The sequence below is a fragment of the Epinephelus lanceolatus genome, chromosome 1 (assembly GCF_041903045.1).
Source record: "Epinephelus lanceolatus isolate andai-2023 chromosome 1, ASM4190304v1, whole genome shotgun sequence".
Taxonomy (NCBI): domain Eukaryota; kingdom Metazoa; phylum Chordata; class Actinopteri; order Perciformes; family Serranidae; genus Epinephelus; species Epinephelus lanceolatus.
The window spans coordinates 42,616,123-42,638,581 of record NC_135734.1 but is presented as its reverse complement, the minus strand read 5'-3'; the positions used below and the strand labels follow the sequence as shown (position 1 = coordinate 42,638,581).

Genomic DNA, 22,459 nt, shown 5'->3' with positions numbered 1-22,459 from the left:
GGTTGCAAATTGGCTATATGTGCAGGTGGTGGGTTGAGTATAGTATTGCCTGTTGCAGTGCTGACGCAGTATAGGGTCTTGGAAATCAGACCCATGCAGGACTCTGTTATAGACTGCTGCTGAGCCAGACCCTTTGACTACCTGAGGTTCAGATGCATCATTTTTTTAACAACATCAAACCCCTGAGCTCCATCAGCTGTTCTGTTTCTGGCAGGGAATTATGGAAAGGCCGTAGGGGTCGGGAGATCCAAGAAAGGCCAGAGCAAAGACGAGCTGAGGAGGAGCAGGGACGAACTGCGGAGGAGCAGGGAGAATCTAAATGAAGAGGCTCAGAGTCTGCTGGAGTCAGAGGAAGAGCTGGACAGAGAGGAGGTGCTGAGTCCCGAACCTGAGATCAGATCTGTGTCTGCTGTCATGAGACCCCAACCCACCGAGTACGACAGGTAAGTAACACCTGCGCCGACACAGATTACTACTGCACCTACTTCTAATACTGCAGGTGGAAGATGGCCAAATAAGATACATGTAATTATATATAAACATATAATTATACCTATTATAAGAAAACGTAGAGGACTATTACGTGCAAGACTTCATCCTCTGATCATCACGGTTCACACTTCAGGTCACGGAAAACCTGCAATATCTTGGTTCCAGCTGGGAGCCAACTTTTCAACTTCCAAACCAATTTATTTTCTGTCAAAATGCTCCGAACGATTCAAAGTCAGGTGCGTGAAATGTAATGGAGCCTGTTCTGTGTTGGTGGAAAAGGACTAAGGGCGATCCCAAAACTTACCTAGGTCAGATAATCTCTCCAGTGTATTTTGGAACTGGAGACTACCATGGGCAGCAGTAAGACTTCCTTTCATTTCTTTTAACCCTGCCTCCTCCACAGACTGTATGTCATTAAGGTTTAGCAGCTCCTCAAAGCATTCCTTCCCTGCCCAACAATATCCCCAATCAGGGTCTTCTTTCTTAAGAACTAAGCTCTGTTCCCTTTCTGAGTCATTGGACAATTTGTCCTTCCTGAACTCCTCCCACACCCGAGCTTTTGCTTCTGCACCTACTGAGGTTGCAGCCCTTCTGGCTTCCTGATAACCCTTGACGGCTTTCTTTCCTGTTGAGCAGCTGCCTCTGCAATTGAATCTTTGAACGTGACCTACTTCGTTTCTATGTCTCCAACCCCTGATGAGATTCAATTTCACCCTTGAGGTGAGGGTAGGGGAGCTCCCAGGCCAGGATCCAGGAGGTGGCCCCAGAATTCGTCATCCAAACACTCTATCAGACATCATCTACAGATCCTGATTTGTAGATGTTAGATGGATACAGTTAGCACCAGTTTGCCTTTGTAGAACCTACCAGAACCCATCAACACAGCTCCCACAGTCACAGGGACACACAAACCCATTCATAGCTGATGCTTCACAGGTAGAGCGGCTCTTAGATTTGGTGGTTTGATCCCTTCCTGGTGTACCCTAAGCAACCCACTGAATCCCAATTGCTCCTGATTGTAAGGCCAGTACCTTGCATGGTGGCTTGCTGCCATCGATGTGTGTTTGTGTGTGTGAAGTGAAATTATAAAGTACTTTGCATAAAAGCGCTACTGTATGTAAGTGCAGTTCACTGACCATGATTGGGTGGTGATTCTTGACCAAGTAACTACTACACAAACACTGCCCACTCACTATCTATCTGCTTGAATGTCTACGTCTCTCCAACTGTCCGTCTGCCTCTCAGGTCGTTCCACTGTATTCCTCTCCAACCTCCCTCTGAGAAACAGAAGCCTTGTCTGTTTATCTGGAGTCAGTTTGAAGATCACAGCTTTCGTCTCTATCAGGCAAACTGGCTCAACAAGACAGCCGACAGGCTGGTGAGTCAAGTTATTAACACATAGAGAGGAATGACATAATGTGTGTCACATAATGTCTAAAGAAACTGAGGTCACATTTCATCCTCTCCTCTACTCCCTACTTTTCTTTTAGGAGATTGGCCTTGATGAGGTGGACCGTCTGTTGAGGAGGCCGAAGAGTAACGCAAAGGAGCGTTTGGTGGAGGTGCTGCTGGAGCTGGTGGCCTCCTGCAAGTCAGTCTTCTCCTTCTGAAAACTGAATAAAAACAGATTTAGTTTGATTTTAGACTTGTTTAATTCCCATTTCTATCTCTCTGTCTGTCCTCTTGTCTGTCTCTCTGCAGGCAATTTAGTGTTATCGCAGACAGGAGGTCTCAGTCTCGTCCCAATAACCTGGACAGATGCAGGAAGGAGTTTATCAAGAAGAGTTTGGTGAGTCGGCCCTTACCTGTCTCTCTTTCTACCTGTCTACCGTTCTGTCTAACTGTCTGTCTGTCTGACTAAAATGTCTGCCTCTCTCCAGGTTTTTGTGGCCAGACAGGCGGTGAGAGCTAGGCGAAGGGTCACCAGGCGGACGGTCAAACAGCGGTTGATGGACAGCAGGAAACTCCTGCGGAAACTCCGCCTACTTGCTATAGAGGTCAGAGGTCACAGAGAGGTCACCATAGGTCACCACAAAAACGTCAAAGGTTGCAGTTTGTTCAGTATTTCTGAGATCTGACACCCTCTCCCTCACACCACCCTCACTCCAGCCCCAGACTACTATTCCTGATGTGTTTCTATGGTTACTGAGTGGAAGCAAGCGATTGGCTTATGTCAGGATTCCTGCCTACTCCATCCTCTTCTCATTGGTGGAGGAGCAGAGAGGGCGAGACTGTGGCAGAGTGACCACCCTATACATGAAGGTAATCGTTTTAACATTGTCCAATGTCCATTTCTATAATTATCAATGACACTTACTGTTCTTTCTCTAAAATCACTGATGACACTCACCATTCTTTCTCTGAAATGGTCGATGACGATCACCTGTCTGTCACTAAAATTAAATTTTCCCTCAGGGGGATTAATAAAGTATTTAATTTTTTTTTTAAAATTTAAAAAATAACAGGTGATGCTCACCGTTCTCTCTCTAAAATGGCCGATGACGCAGACAGTTCTGTTTCTTATATCATCAATGGTGCTCACTGTTCTTTCTGTAAAATAATCAATGAGACTTAACGTTGTTTCTCTAAAATCATTGATGATGCTCACTGTTCTGACTCTAAAATCATCGATAACTGTCGAGACTGTCTGTCTGTCTGTCTGTCTGTCCAGTCTCCAGGAGGTTCAGCAAGTGAGATCTTTGCGAAGCTGGAGGTCTACCTGTGGCTTGGTCTGGCTAAGTATAATAAAGAAGCCACCGGCTGCTTGCCGGACGAGTTTTTACCAGTCTATGAGGAGGAGGAGGAGGAGGAGCAGCAGAGGAGGCTGGTACCTGGGGGGAAGAGGAAGCTTCCTGTCAGTCTGTCCTGCCAAGGTGAGTCAGCGGGGGCCTGGCTTCTGCACAGGATAATTGCTCTGGACTTAATGTCTGATGTTAGGATGAATGAGAAAAGTTTGTTCTTCAAAATAAAAGCCCAGTGATTGGTTTTATGTTGACTTGTCAACCTGGACTCAGCAGCAGTTTGTTTGGCCTGGTCAGGTGAAGGCAGACCTCCCTCTCTTCCTCTCTCTGCAGACAGCAGGTACTTCCAGCTACGATGTCACCTGTACCAGGGGCGTGGCCTGATGGCTGCTGATGATAACGGCTTATCAGATCCTTTCCTCAAGGTCGTCTTCTCTACACAGTGCCAGGTCACCAGGGTAGGTATTCACCTATCTCGCTGGTTACAAGGTTATAAATAATTCTTCAATGAATGAGTGCACTGAATTTTAAATTCTGACAATTCACAAGCTTCGACCTGATCCAAGACATCAATAGAACAAATCTATGGAGCTTTTTTCCTATCTTTATTCAGGAGAGTGGTATATCAATTTGAGAGCATTGTTTATTGATTTCATGTTCAGATTTTGTAATATTGTCCCTCAAAACCCTGCCCTCGCACTCAAATAGCCTCTGCTTGGGCTCGTGGAATTTCTGCTCTCAGATTTCTGCCCTGCTCTTGGATTTTTTTGTCTCACAACCCTGTCAAAATCCCCCAACCAATAGAACGCCAGGTTCATGTTGACCAATGAAATGATCCCTGCCTCCCTGCGGGCGTGCTCGCTATAGTGTTAGAGTGTCTCGTCCGGGCAGGTACTCAGATGTCCTGAATTTTAATTTCTAATATGGGACAAGCTCCTAACACAGATGGACTGTACATTTCCCATGATGCAATGGGATAGCATCTCTCTTTAAACCCTTTCTGCCTGGACTTTTTCAAACTCCACACTCCAGTTTGTATGCAGGATTTCTGATAGGGACTTGAGTTGGGGACTGGAGGGTCGTCAGCTCAAGTCCCCATCCGGACTAAATATGGAGGTGCCAGTTCACCTCAGCACTGCTGAGGTGCCCTTGGGCAAGACACCAAACCGCCAGCTGCTTGGGGCGCTTGTCCACAGGCAGCTCCCCCATTTTGACATCTCTCCATTTAATGCATGTATAGGTCCTGTTTGTGCATGTGTGTGTATTTCAGGCCTGTGTGTATATGACAACAGTGCAACACTGAATTTCCCCTCAGGGATCAATAAAGTATGTCTTCTTCTTCGAGAATATTATACAACTGTTTTCACACGTAGGACTCACCATGACCAGTTAACTGAATTATATTTGTAAAATTGTTGCAGTGCCCCTTTAGCACACACATTTTAAAACGCATTCTGTGTGTGTGTGTGTGTATGTGTGTGTGTGTGTGTGCAGGTGTTATATGAAACTCTCTCTCCGGCCTGGAGCGAGTGTTTGTTGTTTGACAGAGTCCTGATGGAGGGAACTAGGGAGGAGCTCCAACAAGACCCGCCCCTCATCACCATCACCGTCTACGACTACAACTCCATGGTAACACTGACATTCTTTGTCTTCTCCACAATCTGCTGCTGTCTCTGCACATTCAGGAAGTGATGTCATAACAGCTTGTGTGTGTGTTTACATGTGTGCAGGGCGCTGTGAGGCCTCTGGGTCGGGCATTTGCAGAGCCGGAGATTAAATTTGTGGAGCGGTACTACCAGAAGCCCCGCCTCCATTTCTTTGACATCAGCATGGGCAGACACCCTGCTGGCGAGCTGTTGGCTGCCTTTGAGCTCATCGAGCTGGACTACTCTGGGTTTGGAGAGGTGAAACCTGCCAATCAATCAGTCTCTCTGTTTGTCCATCTTTACTGTCCATAATTTACTGGATGATCCTTGAACAAATGTTACAAAAACAAAGTACACATGAATTAATTCTAGACAGTGAACCAGAATACCATATCACCCCCCGCAGCCCTGCATCCCCAGCAGTGTGGACCCTCAGGAGCTGACCTACGTGGAGGAGGAGAGCTGCTACATCATCCCAGAAGGAGTCCGACCTGTTCTGAAGACCTTCAGGATCGAGGTTACACACGCACACACACACACACACAAAAATGCACACACATATACTTCAGGCTGTTGGATCGGTGAGGTAACTGATCCTTCCTGTGTGGTTTTGTCAAGCAGCAACCTCTGGGGCTGAAAAATAAAGCCAACGCCAAAGTGTCAAAAACTGCAGTTCCTCTAATGGCCACTTGAGGCTGGCTTCATGTTAAACTGCCCAACTTTACAGCAGAAATAAACATGTTTACCGCCTGGTACAAAAACAGTTTTGGTCTGTATAGGTAATTTCCCCCTACATGACAAATGTACAGGATTTTCATATACCTCACTCGTTTACATTTTTTTTTATAAAGGCCTGAAATGACACATAATTAAGGGCCAAGCGAGTGTCCTTGGCTTGACAGTCAGACACCCCCCCCAGTTCCTCCATAGCGCCAGCCTCTCCCCCAAATATGGTCACCTCTGGTCCAAGAAAACCAACATGGCAACGGCCAAAATACTTGAGGCTTCAAAACTCGAGTCTACAAACCAGTGGGTGAGGTCACAGTAGCTATGTCCATCATTTTTACAGTCAATGGTTTTTGTATGTGTGTGTTCAGGTGCTGTTCTGGGGTCTGCGGGAGCTGAAGCGGGTGCACCTGTTTGAGGTGGAGCGTCCCCTGGTGAGGGTGGAGTGTGCAGGAAAACAACTGGATTCTGAAGAGATGGAGAGCTACAGCTCTCACGGCAACTTCAAAGAGCTGGTCGGCTACATGGACGTGGTCAGTCAGTCGTAGTGATGGTTACTAACATCGGTTAAGGTCTTAAACAAGCACCTGGTGTATCCATTCATTCATACGGAGAAGAGAGATGGCTAACCTTCTCTTTCCTGTTTTCCCGTTTCCTCCTCCTGTGTTTGGTCCAATCAGGAGCTGCCAGAGCAGGCCTACCTCCACCCTCCTCTGACATTGTTTGTGGTGGAGCATCGGGCGTTCGGTCGGCTTGCTCTGGTCGGGACTCATGTGGTCCAGAGTCTCATGGACTACGGCCCGCGAAAACCTGGGGAGGATGAAGATGAGGAAGATGATGAGCCAAAACCAAAAGGTTAGAGCTATGAAAGAAGTGATGGAGTAATATTCACAGTAGTAGTGTCTTCTAGATAGTTGTAGTTATTTGTATTGAAAACATTGCAACATTCAGACAGGTAAGGGAGATTTTTGAAAATGCCTTTGAGGCTGTGTCCACACTAATATGGATATTTTTCATAATAGATATTTTCCCCCTCTGTTTAAAAAAAAAATCTGTCCATACAACCTTCATTTTACAAAATGTCTCCATCCACACTAGAACGCAATATAGACCTCAGACAACCTTCACCCATCTCCCCCAGGCCCCCAGAATGTCGCTAGGCTTTGAAGCCAATTTTCATTGTGGCCAAACAATGGTACAGCAATTTTTATGGTCTGTCACGTGATGCCATTGGGCCCAAAACAACTTTTCCCTTTTTGAAAGTCTAGAAGAGCCACATGATAAAATAACTTTATTCCCATTCAAGATAGCGGTGCGCTAATCTGGCAGTTATCCATTCGGCCGGCGGAATTTAGCCACTTGGCCGTGCTTGGCGGAAGTAGTGCCAATAATCCTAAAATCATTCAGGTAATGTAAATCGCAGCAGTCGAACCATTTTGGCTTCATGCACCACTGAGCAACAGAATTAATATATTAGCATGGTATAAGAAAAACAAAAAAACAAAACAGTTTTGGTCTCTATAGCTATTTTCAACAATCATGACAACAGTACGCAAGAGTGATTTTTTTATATAACTCACCAGTCTACATTGTATCAAGGCCCAAAGTTACGTATATTTAAGGGTGGGGCTGCTTTGAGTAACAGGCTGTCTGTAAGGCGGCGCTATAGTCTATGACGTCAGATCCATCCCTCGTGCCTCCACAGCTTTAACCTCTCACCCAAATATGGTCACTTCTGGTTCCAAAAAACCAAGATGGTGATGACTGAAATGCAGAACTCGAGGTTTCAAAACAGCAGTCTACAAACCAATGGGTGACAATATATATTGTAAGGTGTTAGTATGGTCATTTCTCTGGGATGAACTGTTTCAATATTAAAGTTGCACAATATGCAAAAAAACTCATGGCAAATATAGTGCGATGGTGATGTGAGTCATGATTTTAGGGGGAATGGTGATTTTTGCATTTAATTTTCATTGAAAAAAATATAAAAATGATGATGATAATGATGATACATCTGAAATATGATTTGAAGGATGGAGCATCTCTGTAGCATCACAATGGTTTGCATTTGGATATCACACTTGGTTGTACTGCAATTTCAATAATATTTTAATTTTGCAGCCCTGTCCAACATTTGCTTAAATCCAAACATGAATTGATTCAAATTTCTGAATGTATCCATTGTGTTTTACAAAGAAAAATCTCTAACTTTACTGTCAGACACACAACAAGAGCTCTGTGACAGGATGTATTTCACAGCTGTGCTCTGTGGGATTCACAGTTTACTTCTCTCTTAAAGTTTCTACAGACACAGTTTCTCTTTGTGTCTCTCCAGTGAAGCAGACTCCGAAGACTGTTGATGCTCTGATGTCAGTGAAGCGTTTGGGACTCAGCGGCCTGTCAGTTACACAGACAAAGATTCCCATCAACCCCATCAAACTGGTTGATGTATGTACAGTGGTCTCGTCCTCTGTGTGTTTAAAACTTTTTGAGACAAATTTAAACCAGATTTCAGCCACAAATGATTAAAGAGTGAATTACTGTTTACACTTAAACTCCACCAGGCTCCTCTGAAGAAGCTGATGAAGATGGGTGAGGAACTAGAAGAGGAGCCGCCTGAGAAGGAGGAGTTGGATTGGTGGTCCAAATACTACGCTTCACTGGAGGAGATGGAGAGAAAGGTGAGACGTTGATTTACCTGTTAAAAAAATAAAATCTGATTAAAGGGTCTATCCACAGATTTTACACATGAAGATCAGTTTACTGGTCAATGTCCGACCTACACAGCATGTCAAAGCAGTTGTATGATGTCTTCTGTGTCTCTGGAGGAGGAAATAACTATAATGTCATAATTTCCATGAGGGTGGAAAGAAATCTATAAACGAAAGTTTGCATTACTAACTGGAGGTTTGAAGTTAGAAATATGTGGGTGTTTTACTGGCTGGAACGGTCTCATGAAGGACGCTTTTCAGTTGCACTATGGGAAATGTAGGATATTAAAGACCAACATCTTGATGTATAACTTAGATTTTGACCGTTTTTTTTATCTGTCCCTGTTATCTTTATTTACAATTGCAAACTTGCACTTATTACAGTTATAATCATGAGGAAAAGGTTTCCTTTTTTTGCGTGTGTTAACGCAATGTGTTTCTATTGTTTCTCTTGTTTTCGAACTTTTCCAAAAATGAGCAAGACAAAATAAGAATCACTGCAGCAGAATTAGGGATATGAGACATCATTCCACACCACATCCTTTCAATATGTGTTAACTTACACATTTAGCATTAAAGTAATTGATTTATCAGTTCTTTACTCACATATCTGATGTGTTGTCTGTCTGCAGGCTGCTGAGGAGGAGGAGGAGGAGCTGGAGGAACAAGCAGAGACAGGTAAAGTTTTAACTCCTTCTTTGTCAGTCATAATGATGGGTTTTTAACCATATTTATCCATTAAATAAAAATACGAAATTATTTATGATTGAAATTTATTTTAGAGCAGCAACACATAGAGCTGATACAAGTCAGAGTTTAGGTGCATTCAGCTGCAGTTCCTCTAATGTCCACTAGATGCTGCTGTGATAAAACTATAGCCCCTTTCACACTGCCTGTTCAGGGCACTGCGTCACTATTCCACATCGCTGTTCTGTATAAAACGTACGGTCATGAAATGTGAGGACTGAGCTGTATCGCCTTTGAGACAGAAATGGAGGTAGTAACAGCGCCAAAACATGCCTGTACAAATGGGACAGCCAGGAGGTTGAGATCATGGGCGTCATGGGTGTGACGTTTTGTTGACATGTGTGCGACCCATCACTGAAGATTTAGCGGCTAACTCAAAAAGACAGAACAGCAGGCGATAATGTCCGCAAACTGGGAAAACAATGAGGCCCAGGAGCTGCTTACCCTCTGAGCAGAAGACGATATCAGCCGCCATACAACAGGGACAGTAAATGTTTTGCCACTGTTTTTGTTCATAAAGCACTGCAGACACATACCTTATGTCACACTAGAGTCTGACACTGTTTATGTTACACCCATCCCGCCTCTTTTGAAACCACAACTCCTGCACATTATTTAAAATCACACACTAGAGCAGAAAGATGACGCTGTTGTTTGGATCTGTGTAAAAATGCAAAGGCGGCATCAAGAAAGGACTTTGTAGTGGTCCTATGGTGTGATCTCTGCAAATAAAAAGTCATTACAGTTTTTAGTTTTTACAGAAGTTCAGCTCACAAAATATCATTTACGTTCTTCTCATGTCAGTCTGAGGGCAGGATTTCAGAATCAGCAGATTTTGGCAGTAACATGGTGAGAAAAACAAAAAACATTTATGGGCAATGAGGACAATGGCACTGTTCTTAACTGGTTTGAATCATATCTTTTAAACAGGGAATTTTATTTTGGCATTGATGACTGCTCCTCCAAATGCTATAAAATGGACTGGGGAGTTCCCCAAGGTTCGATTTTAGGTCCAGTATTTTTTAATCTTTACATGCTGCCACTTGGAGGGGTCATCAGGAGGCACGGCATACAATTTCATAGTTATGCTGATGATACACAGCTATATATTGCTGTGTCTCATGATGACCCAAAGCCACTTGGTGCACTTTTTAGCTGTATTTTAGATATTAAGTGCTGGATAGCAGAGAATTTTCTACAGCTCAACCAGGACAAAACAGAATTTTTAGTTATTGGGTCTGAAGCACAGAGAGAGAAACTGCATACAAAACTACTAACATTGGCTCTGGAATCATGTCAAAAAGTAAAAAATCTTGGAGAAATAATTGATGCTGACTTCAGTTTTGAGCCCCACATTAAGAATATAACAAAAACAGGATTTTATCATTTGAAAAACATTTCCAGTCATGCCGTTTCTCTCTAATGCCAATGCAGAGACTCTAGTGCATGCTTTTATCACCTGTAGAATTGATTATTGTAATGCTCTTCTTTCTGGTCTTCCTAAGAAGACCATTATACCATTACAACGAGTTCAAAATGCAGCCACTCGAGTTCTGATGAGGACCAGAAATAGAGCACACGTTACTCCCATCCTAGAGTCTCTGCATTGGCTTCCTGTTAGCTTCAGAATTGATTTTAAGATTCTTTTATTAGTTTTTAAAGTTCTTAATGGTCTTGGTCCCTCTTATTTATCAGAATTGCTTTTAACCTATCAGCCCTATCAGACTGTTAATTATTCCAGAAGTTAGAACTAAAACCCATAGTGAGGCGTCCTTTTCTTATTATGGCCCACGTCTGTGGAACAGCCTGCCAGAGGATCTGAGGGCAGCAGAGAGTGTGGATATTTTTAAAGGAAAACTCAAGACTTACCTATGTTAACAGGGTTGCATCTGTTAGTGTTAATACTGTTGTTTTCTTTTTTGTTCAGATGCAGCGAATCTGACTATGGCGAATATCGAAGAGGAGGAGGAGGAGATTGTGGTCGTGGAGACTGAGCCTCCCAAACGCAAGAGCATTGCCACACTACAGGTGAGAGGTCACTGTGATTGACACAGTCCAGTCTGTCAGTTCAGGGCTGCACTGATGTCAACAATACAAGAACATTGAATTTGTTGTGTAGTGTGTCTCTGGTACTTGTAAACAAGGGAAGAATTGAGAAAGTCAACCTAAACCCATCAAATCAATCCAATTTCTGCTGCTCATACAGGCCAGCTGCATAACAAGACAAGTAGTTGTAGGCCTACAATGTTTTATCTTTTAGGTAAAAGTACACTGTAAGTATGTAGTATACCTTTGAGTTGCTTATATTTTTCCAACTTTTTTCACATTATTTTTCACATGTAAACATCATATTATAGCTATTGCTGTTTGGGGCCCAAAGAAGCAGTGTTGTGTGTGTTGAGCTGTAGCAGTTGAGTTTGGATGAGCTGTTTTCAAGAAAGCTGCAAGCAGCAGTACAGACCGAACACTCGACCTGTTCCAAACAAGCGTGTTTTGAACTGGCACTGCGCTGTTTGTATGTTGTTGTTGTTGTTGTTTGTTTTTTGTTTTTTAATTTTGCCTCTGTTTGTGTGTTCAGCTGTACGGAGGTGATCTGGAGTCAGAGTTCAGTCAGTTTCAGGACTGGCTGCACATATTCCCGCTGTATAAAGGCAGAGCAAGCATTGAAGATGATGAGGAGGATGAAGAGGAGAGGCTGATGGGAAAATATAAGGTACTGTGGATGATCTGTCTGTCTGTCTGTTTGTCTGTCTGTCTGTCTGTCTGCAGAAAAGTGTCCATTATCCCACACTCTCCATCCCCAGGGCTCCTTCCTGATTTATCCGATCGATGCAAGAGATGAAGAAGACACCACATGTCAGATCACCAATGGACTCCCCAAAAACTCAGCGATCAAAGTCTTGATCCGAGTCTACGTCATCAAGGTACCTGTCCCTCTGTCCATCCACAGCCTGCCTATGTGTCTTACTCACTGACACGTTTAAACATTTTACAACATATTCTTTACACTGACTTTAAACTGATAATAGATTAAAGCATGCTCTGACGTCATAGATATAACACTTAGCTGCTAAACAACAACCATTTTCATGCAGTAAACAACCAAATTCACGCTTTGCTTCTCACAGTGTCCCTGCCTACAGTTGCATTATGGGTTAACTGAAGCCCCTTTCACACATGCAGTCTATCCCTGAAATGTTCAGGAACATTTCTTGCATGAGGCCATGTGTAAATAAAATCAGGGTGCAAAATTTAGGGAAATCTTTACCATTAGTGTCCCATCTCGAGACCAAATAACAATTTTGAAAGAGACTGTATCTAAACATTACATTTCCCGTTAAAACAGAAGTGTATTTTGAAAAAAGATAATGTATGTAACAAGCAGAACTTGACATGGCGTCCCAGAAAATCAACAACCAATGCACCAAGGGTACCACCTTGCATGTCGTATCTGGACGTGGAAGGTCCATGACCAAAGGTCAGAGTGAGAATGTGTTGGGTTTACAATCACATTTTAGGGGTTCCAGATGAGATTTGAATACTGAATGCCAAGTGCAGAGTACTGGTAAAAAAAACAAAAAAACAAAAAAAAAAACCATGCTTTCAACAATCCTCAAAGAACTCTTTCTTCCAAAAAGGGCTCTTTGTATAAAAAGGTTGTTTTTTTTTACAAAGAACCCTCAAAGAACCCTTTCTTTAAAATAAGGTTTCTCTGGTTTAAGGTAGTACCTAAGCCCTTTAGGAAGGAGCCTTTTGAAACCCTCATTTCTAAGAGTGTACTGTGAGTTCTGCTGTGTGTTTGACTGTCTCTGTCTGTATCCTGCAGGCCACCAATCTGGCTCCCACAGACCCGAATGGTAAAGCTGACCCGTATCTGGTGGTTCAAGCTGGAGAGCAAAGTTTGGACACCCAAGATCGATATATCCCCAAACAGCTCAACCCCACGTTTGGAGAGTCAGTACCTGTCTGTCAACCTGCACCTGTCCAACCCTCTCTGTTTGTCCATTGTTTGTCTGATTGTCTGTATGTCTGACACTGTCTTTCAGGATGTTTGAATTCACAGTGTCCTTTCCACTGGAGACGGAGTTGGTTGTCAGAGTGATGGACCATGATATAATAGGGTCTGATGACGTCATCGGTGAGACCCGACTTGATCTGGAGAACCGGTTCTACAGCCGCCACAGAGCCTCCTGCGGTCTGGCTCTTTACTATGACACGTTAGTACCACAACTGACACGCAATCACCAAAAGTACAACATGTTACAACCAGTACTACAACACAGTGGTACCACAACTATGGAACATTAGAGTACCAGAACTATGACATGTTAGAACCTGTATGATGACATGTTGGTATACAAAATGTGATACGGTGTATGAAACAAGAACCCAGACAGTACAATTAGTAGAACATATCAGTACCAAAGCTACAATACATAAGTACTACCACACAATAGTATCAAAAACCTCAGTATGTTACTACCAAATCTATGACATTAGTACTACAACTATGTTGTGAAACAGTGTGACATTTTAGAACAAGAACTATGACATGCTACTGCAATAACATTAGTATCAATAAGGTGACATGTTAGAACTAGGACTGTGATACCATAGTTTCAGTAGGAGGACTTATTAGTACCAAAACCAGAAGAAATTAGTACTTGTGCTATGACACAGTAGTACTAAAACTAAAATATGTTAGTGCCTAAACTGTGGCATGTTAGTACCAGAACTAAAACACATTACAACTCACACATATTATAAACAGTACTAGAACATGTTAGAACCACTTTTAAGACACTTGAGTACCGAAACCAAGAAACATTAGTACCTGTACAATGACTTGTAAGTACCAGAATTATGGCATGTTAGTACCAGAACTGGAACAGATTGGCAACAGTACTATGGCAAGTTAAAGCTAGTATTACGACAATTTAGTACCATAACCAATACATCAGTAGCACTACAACACATCGGTATAGCCACTGTCTGGGTTACGAACTTCGTCAATGGAGTACCTGTCTCTCTAAATGTGTACCTGCATATCTGTGTGTGCCTTTACTTTCCTCTGCAGTGAAGGTTACAATGTGTGGCGTGATGCGAAGAAACCATCAACCATTTTGGCAGAGCTCTGCAGGAAGAACGGCATCTCGTTACCGGAGTATAGAACATCTGAGGTCAAAGTCCTCAACAAAATCTTCAAGATCCCACCTGATGCAATACCTGAAGGTAGGACAGACAGTCAGACAGACAAGAAGACAGACTTAGCCAGGTGCAGTAGGTCATTAAAGGGAAATTCCGGTTTATTTCAACCCGTCTCCTATCGTCCTAAATTTGTTTCAAGTCCCTAGTGACTTAGAAATAATAGTTAGCATGTTAGCCGTTAGCCTAGATACAGCTGTAGCGTCAGACCTGTTAAAACGTAATTAAACGGGCATCCTTTCAAGTGCAAAGTTAGTCCACTAAACAAGCTTTTTTCCACAAAGACCGCCTCATATCGTTAGGATAAATGTCAGAGAACATATAGAAAACGTCATGTAAACGTGTTGTCTTACCTTACTGGTGTGGTGCCATGTTTGTTGTTTACCATTTAGCTAAGGCTGCAACCGGTCCCATTCCTTGCAACAGAGGCATTCCTCTTCTGTGGGCACTGGGGCACAGCATTCACAGGTACACCACCAATCTTCAGAGCTACGCAGCCTTGCAGCAGCCATTCCTCCTCTCTTATCCTCTACCTGTTGTGCCTCTCTCTCTCCTCCTCCGTTCTTCAATTTCACGAAGCTCTTCGTCAGTGTATTCTGGCTCAAATAGATGTCATACCGTACCTGAAATCTTGCGAGAACAAGCCGCAGCTGCTGCAAGGCAGAACCGGACAGTAACCTGAAAGGTTCATTCATTTATTTTATGAAAGATTTATAGAATAATGGCTGACTTCTTGCCAGACTTCGACTTTGTGGAGGAGGAATTTGATTTTGCAGAGTTTTATGGCCGCCCTTATTTATTTGAGCCAGAATACACTGACGAAGAGCTTCATGAAATTGAAGAACGGAGGAGGAGAGAGAGAGAGAGGCACAACAGGTAAAGGACGACAGAGGAGGAATGGCTGCTGGAAGGCTGCGTAGCTCTGGAGATTGGTGATGTAACGTTACCTGTGAATGCTGTGCCCCAGTGCCCACAGAAGAGGAATGCCTCTGTTGCAAGGAATGGGACCGGTTGCAGCCTTAGCTAAATGGTAAACAAACATGGCACCACACCAGTAAGGTAAGACAACACGTTTACATGTCGTTTTCTATATGTTCTCTGACATTTATCCTAATGATATGAGGCGGTCTTTTTGGAGAAAAAGCTTGTTTAGTGGACTAACTTTGCACTTGAAAGGATGCCCGTTCAATTACGTTTTAACAGGTCTGACGCTACGGCTGTATCTAGGCTAACAGCTAACATGCTAACTATTATTTCTGTGTCACTAGTGACTTGAAACAAATTTAGGACGATAGGAGATGGGTTGAAATAAACCAAAATTTCCCTTTAAGTAAGGGATTAAATAATCTGAGGTGTCTTTACATATGAAAATTGTGTACAAAGTAGAACTAAACAGTCCATAATTGTCCCTCTATGGACTCATGAACCACTATTAATATTGTCACCACCACATGTTCGACTAATCACCACAACCACAAATTAAGCTGTATTGCTGCTCCTACTACTGACACAATAGTCCTACTGCTGCTCCCCTCGTACTGTAGCAACCTCCCGCTGTATTGGCTCTAACAACAAGACTATCAGCAGTAACAGCCCTGTATTAAACAGACGTGTTGTTGTTGTCAGATCTGCTGAAGAAGAACCAGCGGACTCCACAGGAGGAGGCAGAGATGGAGGAACACGCAGCCCTGAGCGTGCTGCGGCGCTGGGGGGAGATGAACGAGTTCCTCCCTGGAGCCCTTCCTCTGGTCCCAGAGCATGTGGAGATCCGGTCCCTGCTGAACCAGGACAAACCTGGACTGCCACAGGTAACCACAACACAAACAGTAACTACAGGACAGACAGTCATAACGACAGTAACATACTGAGACTGGTGTTAATACATGTCATCAGCAGTGTGTGTGTGTGTGTGTGTGTGTGTGTGTGTGTGTTCCAGGGTTACGTTCATATGTGGGTTGACATGTTTCCAAATGATGTGCCGGCTCCACCCCCTGTTGACATCAAGCCACGCCTACCTGAACAGTAGGTCAACACTGTCGAGTACAGTAGAGTCACATAGAATCTATTTAGCACAATAGAGTCAGATAGAATCTATCGAGTTCAGTAGAGTCAGATAGAATCTATTGAATACAGTAGAGTCGAATAGTATCTATTCAGTACTGTAGAGCTGAATGGAATTTATTGAGGGCGGTAGGGTCAAATAGAGTCTATCAAGTCAAATGGAATCTATTGAGTACAGTGGAGTCATATAGAATCTATTGAATACAGTAGAGTCGAATAGTATCTATTCAGTACTGTAGAGCTGAATGGAATTTATCGAGGGCGGTAGGGTCAAATAGAGTCTATCAAGTCGAATGGAATCTATTGAGTACAGTGGAGTCATATAGAATCTATTAAGTATAGTAGAGTCGAATAAAATCTATCGAATACAGTAGAATAGAATAGAATCTTTCAGGCACAGTTGAGTCCAATAGAATCTATCGAATACAGTAGAGTCAAAGAATCTATCAAGTACAGTAGAGTTGAATGGAATTTATTGGGTACAGTAAGGTTGAATAGAATCTATCAAGTACAATGGAGTCAAATAGAATATATCGAGTACAGTAGAGGTGAATAGAATCTATTGAGTACAATGGAGTCATATTGAATCTATTGAGTACAGTAGAATAGAATAGAATCTTTCAGGCACAGTTAAGTCTGATAGAATCTATCGAGTACAGTAGAGTCAAAGAATCTATCAAGTACAATAGAGTTGAATGGAATTTATTGGGTACAGTAAGGTTGAATAGAATCTATTAAGTACAGTGGAGTCATATTGAATCTATTGAGTACAGTAGTCATTGAATCTATCGAGAACAATGGAGTCAAATAGAATCTATTGAGTACAATAGAGTCAAATACAATCTACTGAGTAAAGTAGAGTTGAATGGAATCTATCGAGTACAGTGGACTTAAATATTGTCTACAGTGGAATTAAATAGAATCTATGTAGTACAGTGGATTTGAAAATAATCTATCAGCTTCAGTGGAGTCAAATAGAATCTATCATGTACAGTAGAGTTAAATAGAATCTATCATGTACAGTAGAGTTAAATAGAATCTATCATGTACAGTAGAGTTAAATAGAATCTATTGAGTACACTGGAGTCAGATAGAATCTATCGTGTACAATAGAGTCAAATACAATCTATTAAGAACAGTAGAGTTGAATGGAATCTATTGAATACAGTGGACTTGGATATTATATACAGTAGATTTGAATAAAATCTACCAACTACAGTGGAGTCGAGTAGAATCTATCATGTACAGTAGAGTTAAACAGAATAGAGAAGGGATCACAATGTGTAACTTTTTTTGTTGTTTCCATGGTGACAGGTATGAGCTACGTGTTATCATCTGGAACACTGACGACGTGTTTCTGGATGATGTCAACCCGTTCACCGGTGTCCCATCGTCCGACATCTACGTCAAAGGGTCAGATTCACAAGCATAGACACACACACGTCTTCTAGGGTCCTAAATGAGGACTCTGCCTCACTGTCTGATTTCATGTGACTAATAAAACTGACTGATTGATGCAGACAAGATAAATCTGGTTACCTTGGCTATGACAGCTCAGTGTTTCATCATGATCTCTGCACAGATGGATAAAAGGACTAGAAGGAGAAAAACAGGAGACTGACGTCCACTTCAACTCTCTGACTGGAGAAGGAAACTTCAACTGGAGATTTGTGTTCCGCTTCGACTACCTGCCTACTGAGGTACACATATGATTGATAAACTTCGGTCCACAGATATCTCATTTACCTCTCGACGGACCATTGTGTACTATCCTGATTATTTTCCTGCTTTCCAGAGGATAAACCCTTTAGATTTTATGATCTTTCCTGTAGTGCCACCCTCAGGTCAAACTTAACATTTCTAGAAAAACATTTTGATATTGTGGCTGTAATGAACACTGTAGCCTCCAGGGGGCGCGAGCAATCAGTGTGGTTCTTAGTGAGAATAAATCTCCTCCTCTTGTCTCTTAGAAAGAGGTGGTGTTTAAGAAGAAGGAGTCCATTTTCTCTCTGGAGGAGTCAGAGTTTAGACAGCCAGCTGTTCTGACGCTGCAGGTCTGGGACTACGACCGCATCCTTGCCAACGACTTCCTGGGTGAGAATTTTTATATAACTCACCTGTTTAAATGTTATTAAAACTTAAAGTTACACACAATTAAGGACATGGGCACTTTGATTGACAGGTAGGTTGACAAATTGCTACCATGGTGACAACTTGTGTTAGGTAAAGTAACCATTGGTTGAACTGAAAGGCTTCAAAATGGGAGACCACAAACCAATGGATGACATCGAGGTGGCTACGTCCATTATTTTATGCAATCTTTGCTACATTGTTTTTTAAATTGCTGTTAATCAAACGGCGCTGAGCCGACATTGCCTCAGTCAGTTAATCCTCATCATCTTTCGTTTGTTCTTCCTCCTTCAGGCTCCATAGAGTTACGCCTCAATGACATGGTGCGAGCTGCAAAGTCCTCCACGAAGTGTACGATTCAGATGGCGAAGGATCGAGCCAACCCTCGATTCTCCATCTTCCGTGCCAAGAAGATGAAGGGCTGGTGGCCGCTGACTCGTCTGAAGACGGCCGAGGACTTCGAGAAGGAGGAGAAGGAGAAGGAGGAGGCCAAGAAGAAGGGAAAGAAGAAGAAAAAGAAGGACAAGAGGAGCAAGATGAGAGAAGAGGACATCCAGTACACCGACAGCCTTGGCAACACTTACCTACTAATGGTACCAAAAAAAGCCCAGTACATAGATAATGCTAACACTGGCCGACAAAGAAAGGAGGCTGCAAATTTACATTTAAAATCTGAATCTGACTTTATGACATTTATTTTACCATGTAAAAGATGATTATTCCATAGAAATGCATTATTCTACAGTAACTACAAAGTGAAGCTAAAAACCACACCTACGACACTCTGGCTGATTATTTACAGCCCCTCTTGTTTCTGTGTTTGAGTTTGGGAGGGATGGGATGAGGAGGGGAAATTAGAGACGTCAGTTTTAAAATAAGCTGATTATCTCGGGGGATTTACAGCGTCAATGTCGTTGTTACATTACTTTTTTATTTTTGAATGGAAGTCATAAAAATACATCCAACAGCTGAAAGAAGATAATATCTCTTTTTCCTGGTCGGATTTTAATATGACAGTTTCTTTGCGTCAGTGAAAGTCCTTCAAAATTAAATAGCACAGCTCTTCTCTGGTACATTGCACTTTGTTCACCAAACATTTTTGACTGTCTTGCCTTCATCAGGGTGGTACCTGAGGCTGTTTATATATTATAACCACAACACTTATATCTGTAATATGATTGATATATCGCCACAGACAATGTATATACAAAACCTTACATTCATCTTTGGAAAACAAAAAAAAGTTGATTGTAATGTTACACTCTGTACAGGCTTTCACAGGCTTTCAGTATGATTTTAATATTTAATATACTGACTTTGGCTTAACAGCGATCATAAGAAAATAAAGTCAAAGTAGAGACTGGAAATAATTAGTGAGTGAGAATAGAATTAGTGTTTAACTCAGATTTGTGAATATGACATAACTCTTTTTGGGGTGGCTGAGGCTCAGGAGGGAGAGCTGGTCATCCATTTATCAGAAGATCAGTGTGACATGCAGTCTAAAAGTGCTTTGCTGGTCAAAAAACTGGAAAGGTGCTGTACAAGTGCAAGTCCATTCTTTGTTTTACTGATGGAATTAATGCTATGTAAATGTACATTATAATAAATGTACCCTTAGAGGTGTTTGAGTAGGCCTACAGGTAATTTCACCCTCTTCTGTTTGTTTTACAAAACCTTTATTTCTTCATGCTGATCATTATTTGAATAACAGCTTCATTTTCATGCTAATGTTAAACACTAATTCGAATCACTAATTTGAATACTTGGTTTAACACTGAAACTGTGTGTGTGCGTGTGTGTGTGTGTGTGTGTAGGGAAAGGTGGAGGCGGAGCTACAGCTGGTGACGTTAGAACACGCAGAGGCCAACCCAGTGGGGCGGGGACGCAAGGAGCCGGAGCCTCTGGACAAACCAAAGTATGACACACACACACACACACACACACACACACACACACACATACACACACAGTTGAAGGATCAGTTTCAATCAATCAATTTTATTTATAAAGCCCAATATCACAAATCACAATTTGCCTCACAGGGCTTTACAGCATACGACATCCCTCTGTCCTTAGGACCCTCACAGTGGATAAGGAAAAACTCCCCAAAAAAACCCTTTAACGGGGAAAAAACGGTAGAAACCTCAGGAAGAGCAACTGAGGAGGGATCCCTCTTCCAGGACGGACAGACGAGCAATAGATGTCGTACAGAACAGATCAACATAATAAATTAACAGTAAACTGTATGACACAATGAGACAGAGAGAGAGAGACAGACAGAGAGAGATGCAGGACAGACGGTAATGACAGTAGCTTACAACAACATTAATTAAAGTAATAATATTATATAATCAATAATAATATATTAATATCTGATAGTATGTGTGTATGACTAATGATAACAGCAGCAGCAGGAGGCATCTGGCAGGACCACGGCAGCAGCACAACCACACACGTCACACTGTCCAGGCACCGCTGCGATATGAGTTAACCTGAGAGACAGTGGAGCACAAAGGCTCTGCAGAAGAAGCCGAGTTAGTGACATCCAGAATGGCCGGGTTAGCAAGATGCAGTAATAGGACACAAGAGAGAGAGAGAAGGAGAGAAGGTGCCCGGTGTATTATAGGGGGTCCCCCGGCAGACTAGGCCTAAGTCAGCCTAACTAGGGGCTGGTACAAGGCAAGTCTGAGCCAGCCCTAACTATAAGCTTTATCAAAGAGGAAAGTCTTAAGTCTAGTCTTAAATGTGGAGACGGTGTCTGCCTCCTGGACCGTAACAGGAAGATGATTCCACAGGAGAGGAGCCTGATAGCTGAAGGCTCTGGCTCCTGATCTACTTTTGGAGACTTTAGGGACCACGAGTAACCCTGTGTTCTCAGAGCGCAGTGTTCTGGTGGGATAATATGGCACTATGAGCTCTCTAAGATATGACGGAGCCTGACCATTTGGAGCTTTATAAGTTAACAGTAGGATTTTAAATTCAATTCTGGATTTTACAGGGAGCCAGTGCAGAGAAGCTAAAACAGGAGAAATATGATCACGTTTCTTAGTTCCTGTTAGTACACGTGCTAAGGATATGCTCACAATTGTTTTGTCCTGACATGAAAAGTTACTAAGTTAAGGCCTCCACACACCAGACAGTGGCACATCTAAATTCATTCACACCTGCTCGCAAAATATATGTTTGTTATTGACGTAGGCCTCACTGCTGCACTAGCTGATAAACTACTGTTTTTAAACAGTAAATGCTTGTGCGAGCAGACCTTTAATCATAGGTCTGGGTTTACACATGTATAAACCATCTTCTGTCCTCCCTCCAGTCGTCCCTCTACCAGCTTCAACTGGTTTGTCAACCCGATGAAGACCTTCATTTTCCTCATCTGGAAGAAGTTCAAGAAGTTCATCATCGCTCTGGCCATCCTCGCCATCCTCACGCTCTTCCTCGCCCTCATCATCTACACACTGCCGCAGCAGATCTCCACCCTCATCGTCAAAGGATGAAGAAACCTGCAGGGAGTCTTCCTCACCTCCTCCTGGATGTCACAGACTGTATCAGGTTTCTGATCCTGAACTCATGTCATATTTAGTCTGATCAGTAAAACTTGTGATTTAATAAGTGTACACTGACTGCACTACATTACCCAGCATCCTCATGTATATAAACACAACTTGGATCATGGGAGCAAAAATCAGAGGTTTGGTTTTACTGTTGGATTCACCAGAGGAAATTACTGGATGATTACTGCAGATTTAAGTCACATATTTATATTCTGTAAATTAAACACGTCGAGCAGCGCTGGAAGGATTTGTGGATAAGCACAAATCTGACGGATGAATCAGCACCAAAACATAAACATAACTCTATTGTATGAAAGTGTAATTTTGTTGATTAAATATAAATGTGGTTGCAAATTTTATATTTGGAAAGTGAATTAATAAAAATAAATAATATGTTTATTAATATTTTTTGTTGAATTTTGCATTGATATTCTCATTTG

General features: G+C 42.4%; 1 protein-coding gene across 1 annotated transcript in view; it reads left to right on the top strand.

The window, feature by feature from the left end:
- fer1l4 (fer-1 like family member 4) overlaps positions 1 to 22,459 on the top strand; it is a 39,476-nt gene extending 17,017 nt beyond the window's left edge. Inside the window, exons 20-49 of the mRNA XM_033625662.2 lie at positions 215 to 443; positions 1,738 to 1,870; positions 1,983 to 2,083; positions 2,194 to 2,281; positions 2,373 to 2,489; positions 2,602 to 2,754; positions 3,164 to 3,365; positions 3,567 to 3,691; positions 4,728 to 4,862; positions 4,964 to 5,137; positions 5,286 to 5,396; positions 5,977 to 6,138; positions 6,286 to 6,460; positions 7,944 to 8,056; positions 8,173 to 8,289; positions 8,952 to 8,997; positions 10,994 to 11,094; positions 11,645 to 11,779; positions 11,871 to 11,990; positions 12,893 to 13,020; positions 13,113 to 13,283; positions 14,144 to 14,298; positions 15,898 to 16,079; positions 16,208 to 16,293; positions 17,647 to 17,745; positions 17,915 to 18,032; positions 18,303 to 18,426; positions 18,757 to 19,055; positions 20,277 to 20,377; positions 21,782 to 22,459. Coding sequence (XP_033481553.1) covers positions 215 to 443; positions 1,738 to 1,870; positions 1,983 to 2,083; positions 2,194 to 2,281; positions 2,373 to 2,489; positions 2,602 to 2,754; positions 3,164 to 3,365; positions 3,567 to 3,691; positions 4,728 to 4,862; positions 4,964 to 5,137; positions 5,286 to 5,396; positions 5,977 to 6,138; positions 6,286 to 6,460; positions 7,944 to 8,056; positions 8,173 to 8,289; positions 8,952 to 8,997; positions 10,994 to 11,094; positions 11,645 to 11,779; positions 11,871 to 11,990; positions 12,893 to 13,020; positions 13,113 to 13,283; positions 14,144 to 14,298; positions 15,898 to 16,079; positions 16,208 to 16,293; positions 17,647 to 17,745; positions 17,915 to 18,032; positions 18,303 to 18,426; positions 18,757 to 19,055; positions 20,277 to 20,377; positions 21,782 to 21,962 — 4,181 coding nt within the window. The 3' untranslated portion in view covers positions 21,963 to 22,459. The remainder of the gene's footprint in view (positions 1 to 214; positions 444 to 1,737; positions 1,871 to 1,982; positions 2,084 to 2,193; positions 2,282 to 2,372; positions 2,490 to 2,601; positions 2,755 to 3,163; positions 3,366 to 3,566; positions 3,692 to 4,727; positions 4,863 to 4,963; positions 5,138 to 5,285; positions 5,397 to 5,976; positions 6,139 to 6,285; positions 6,461 to 7,943; positions 8,057 to 8,172; positions 8,290 to 8,951; positions 8,998 to 10,993; positions 11,095 to 11,644; positions 11,780 to 11,870; positions 11,991 to 12,892; positions 13,021 to 13,112; positions 13,284 to 14,143; positions 14,299 to 15,897; positions 16,080 to 16,207; positions 16,294 to 17,646; positions 17,746 to 17,914; positions 18,033 to 18,302; positions 18,427 to 18,756; positions 19,056 to 20,276; positions 20,378 to 21,781) is intronic.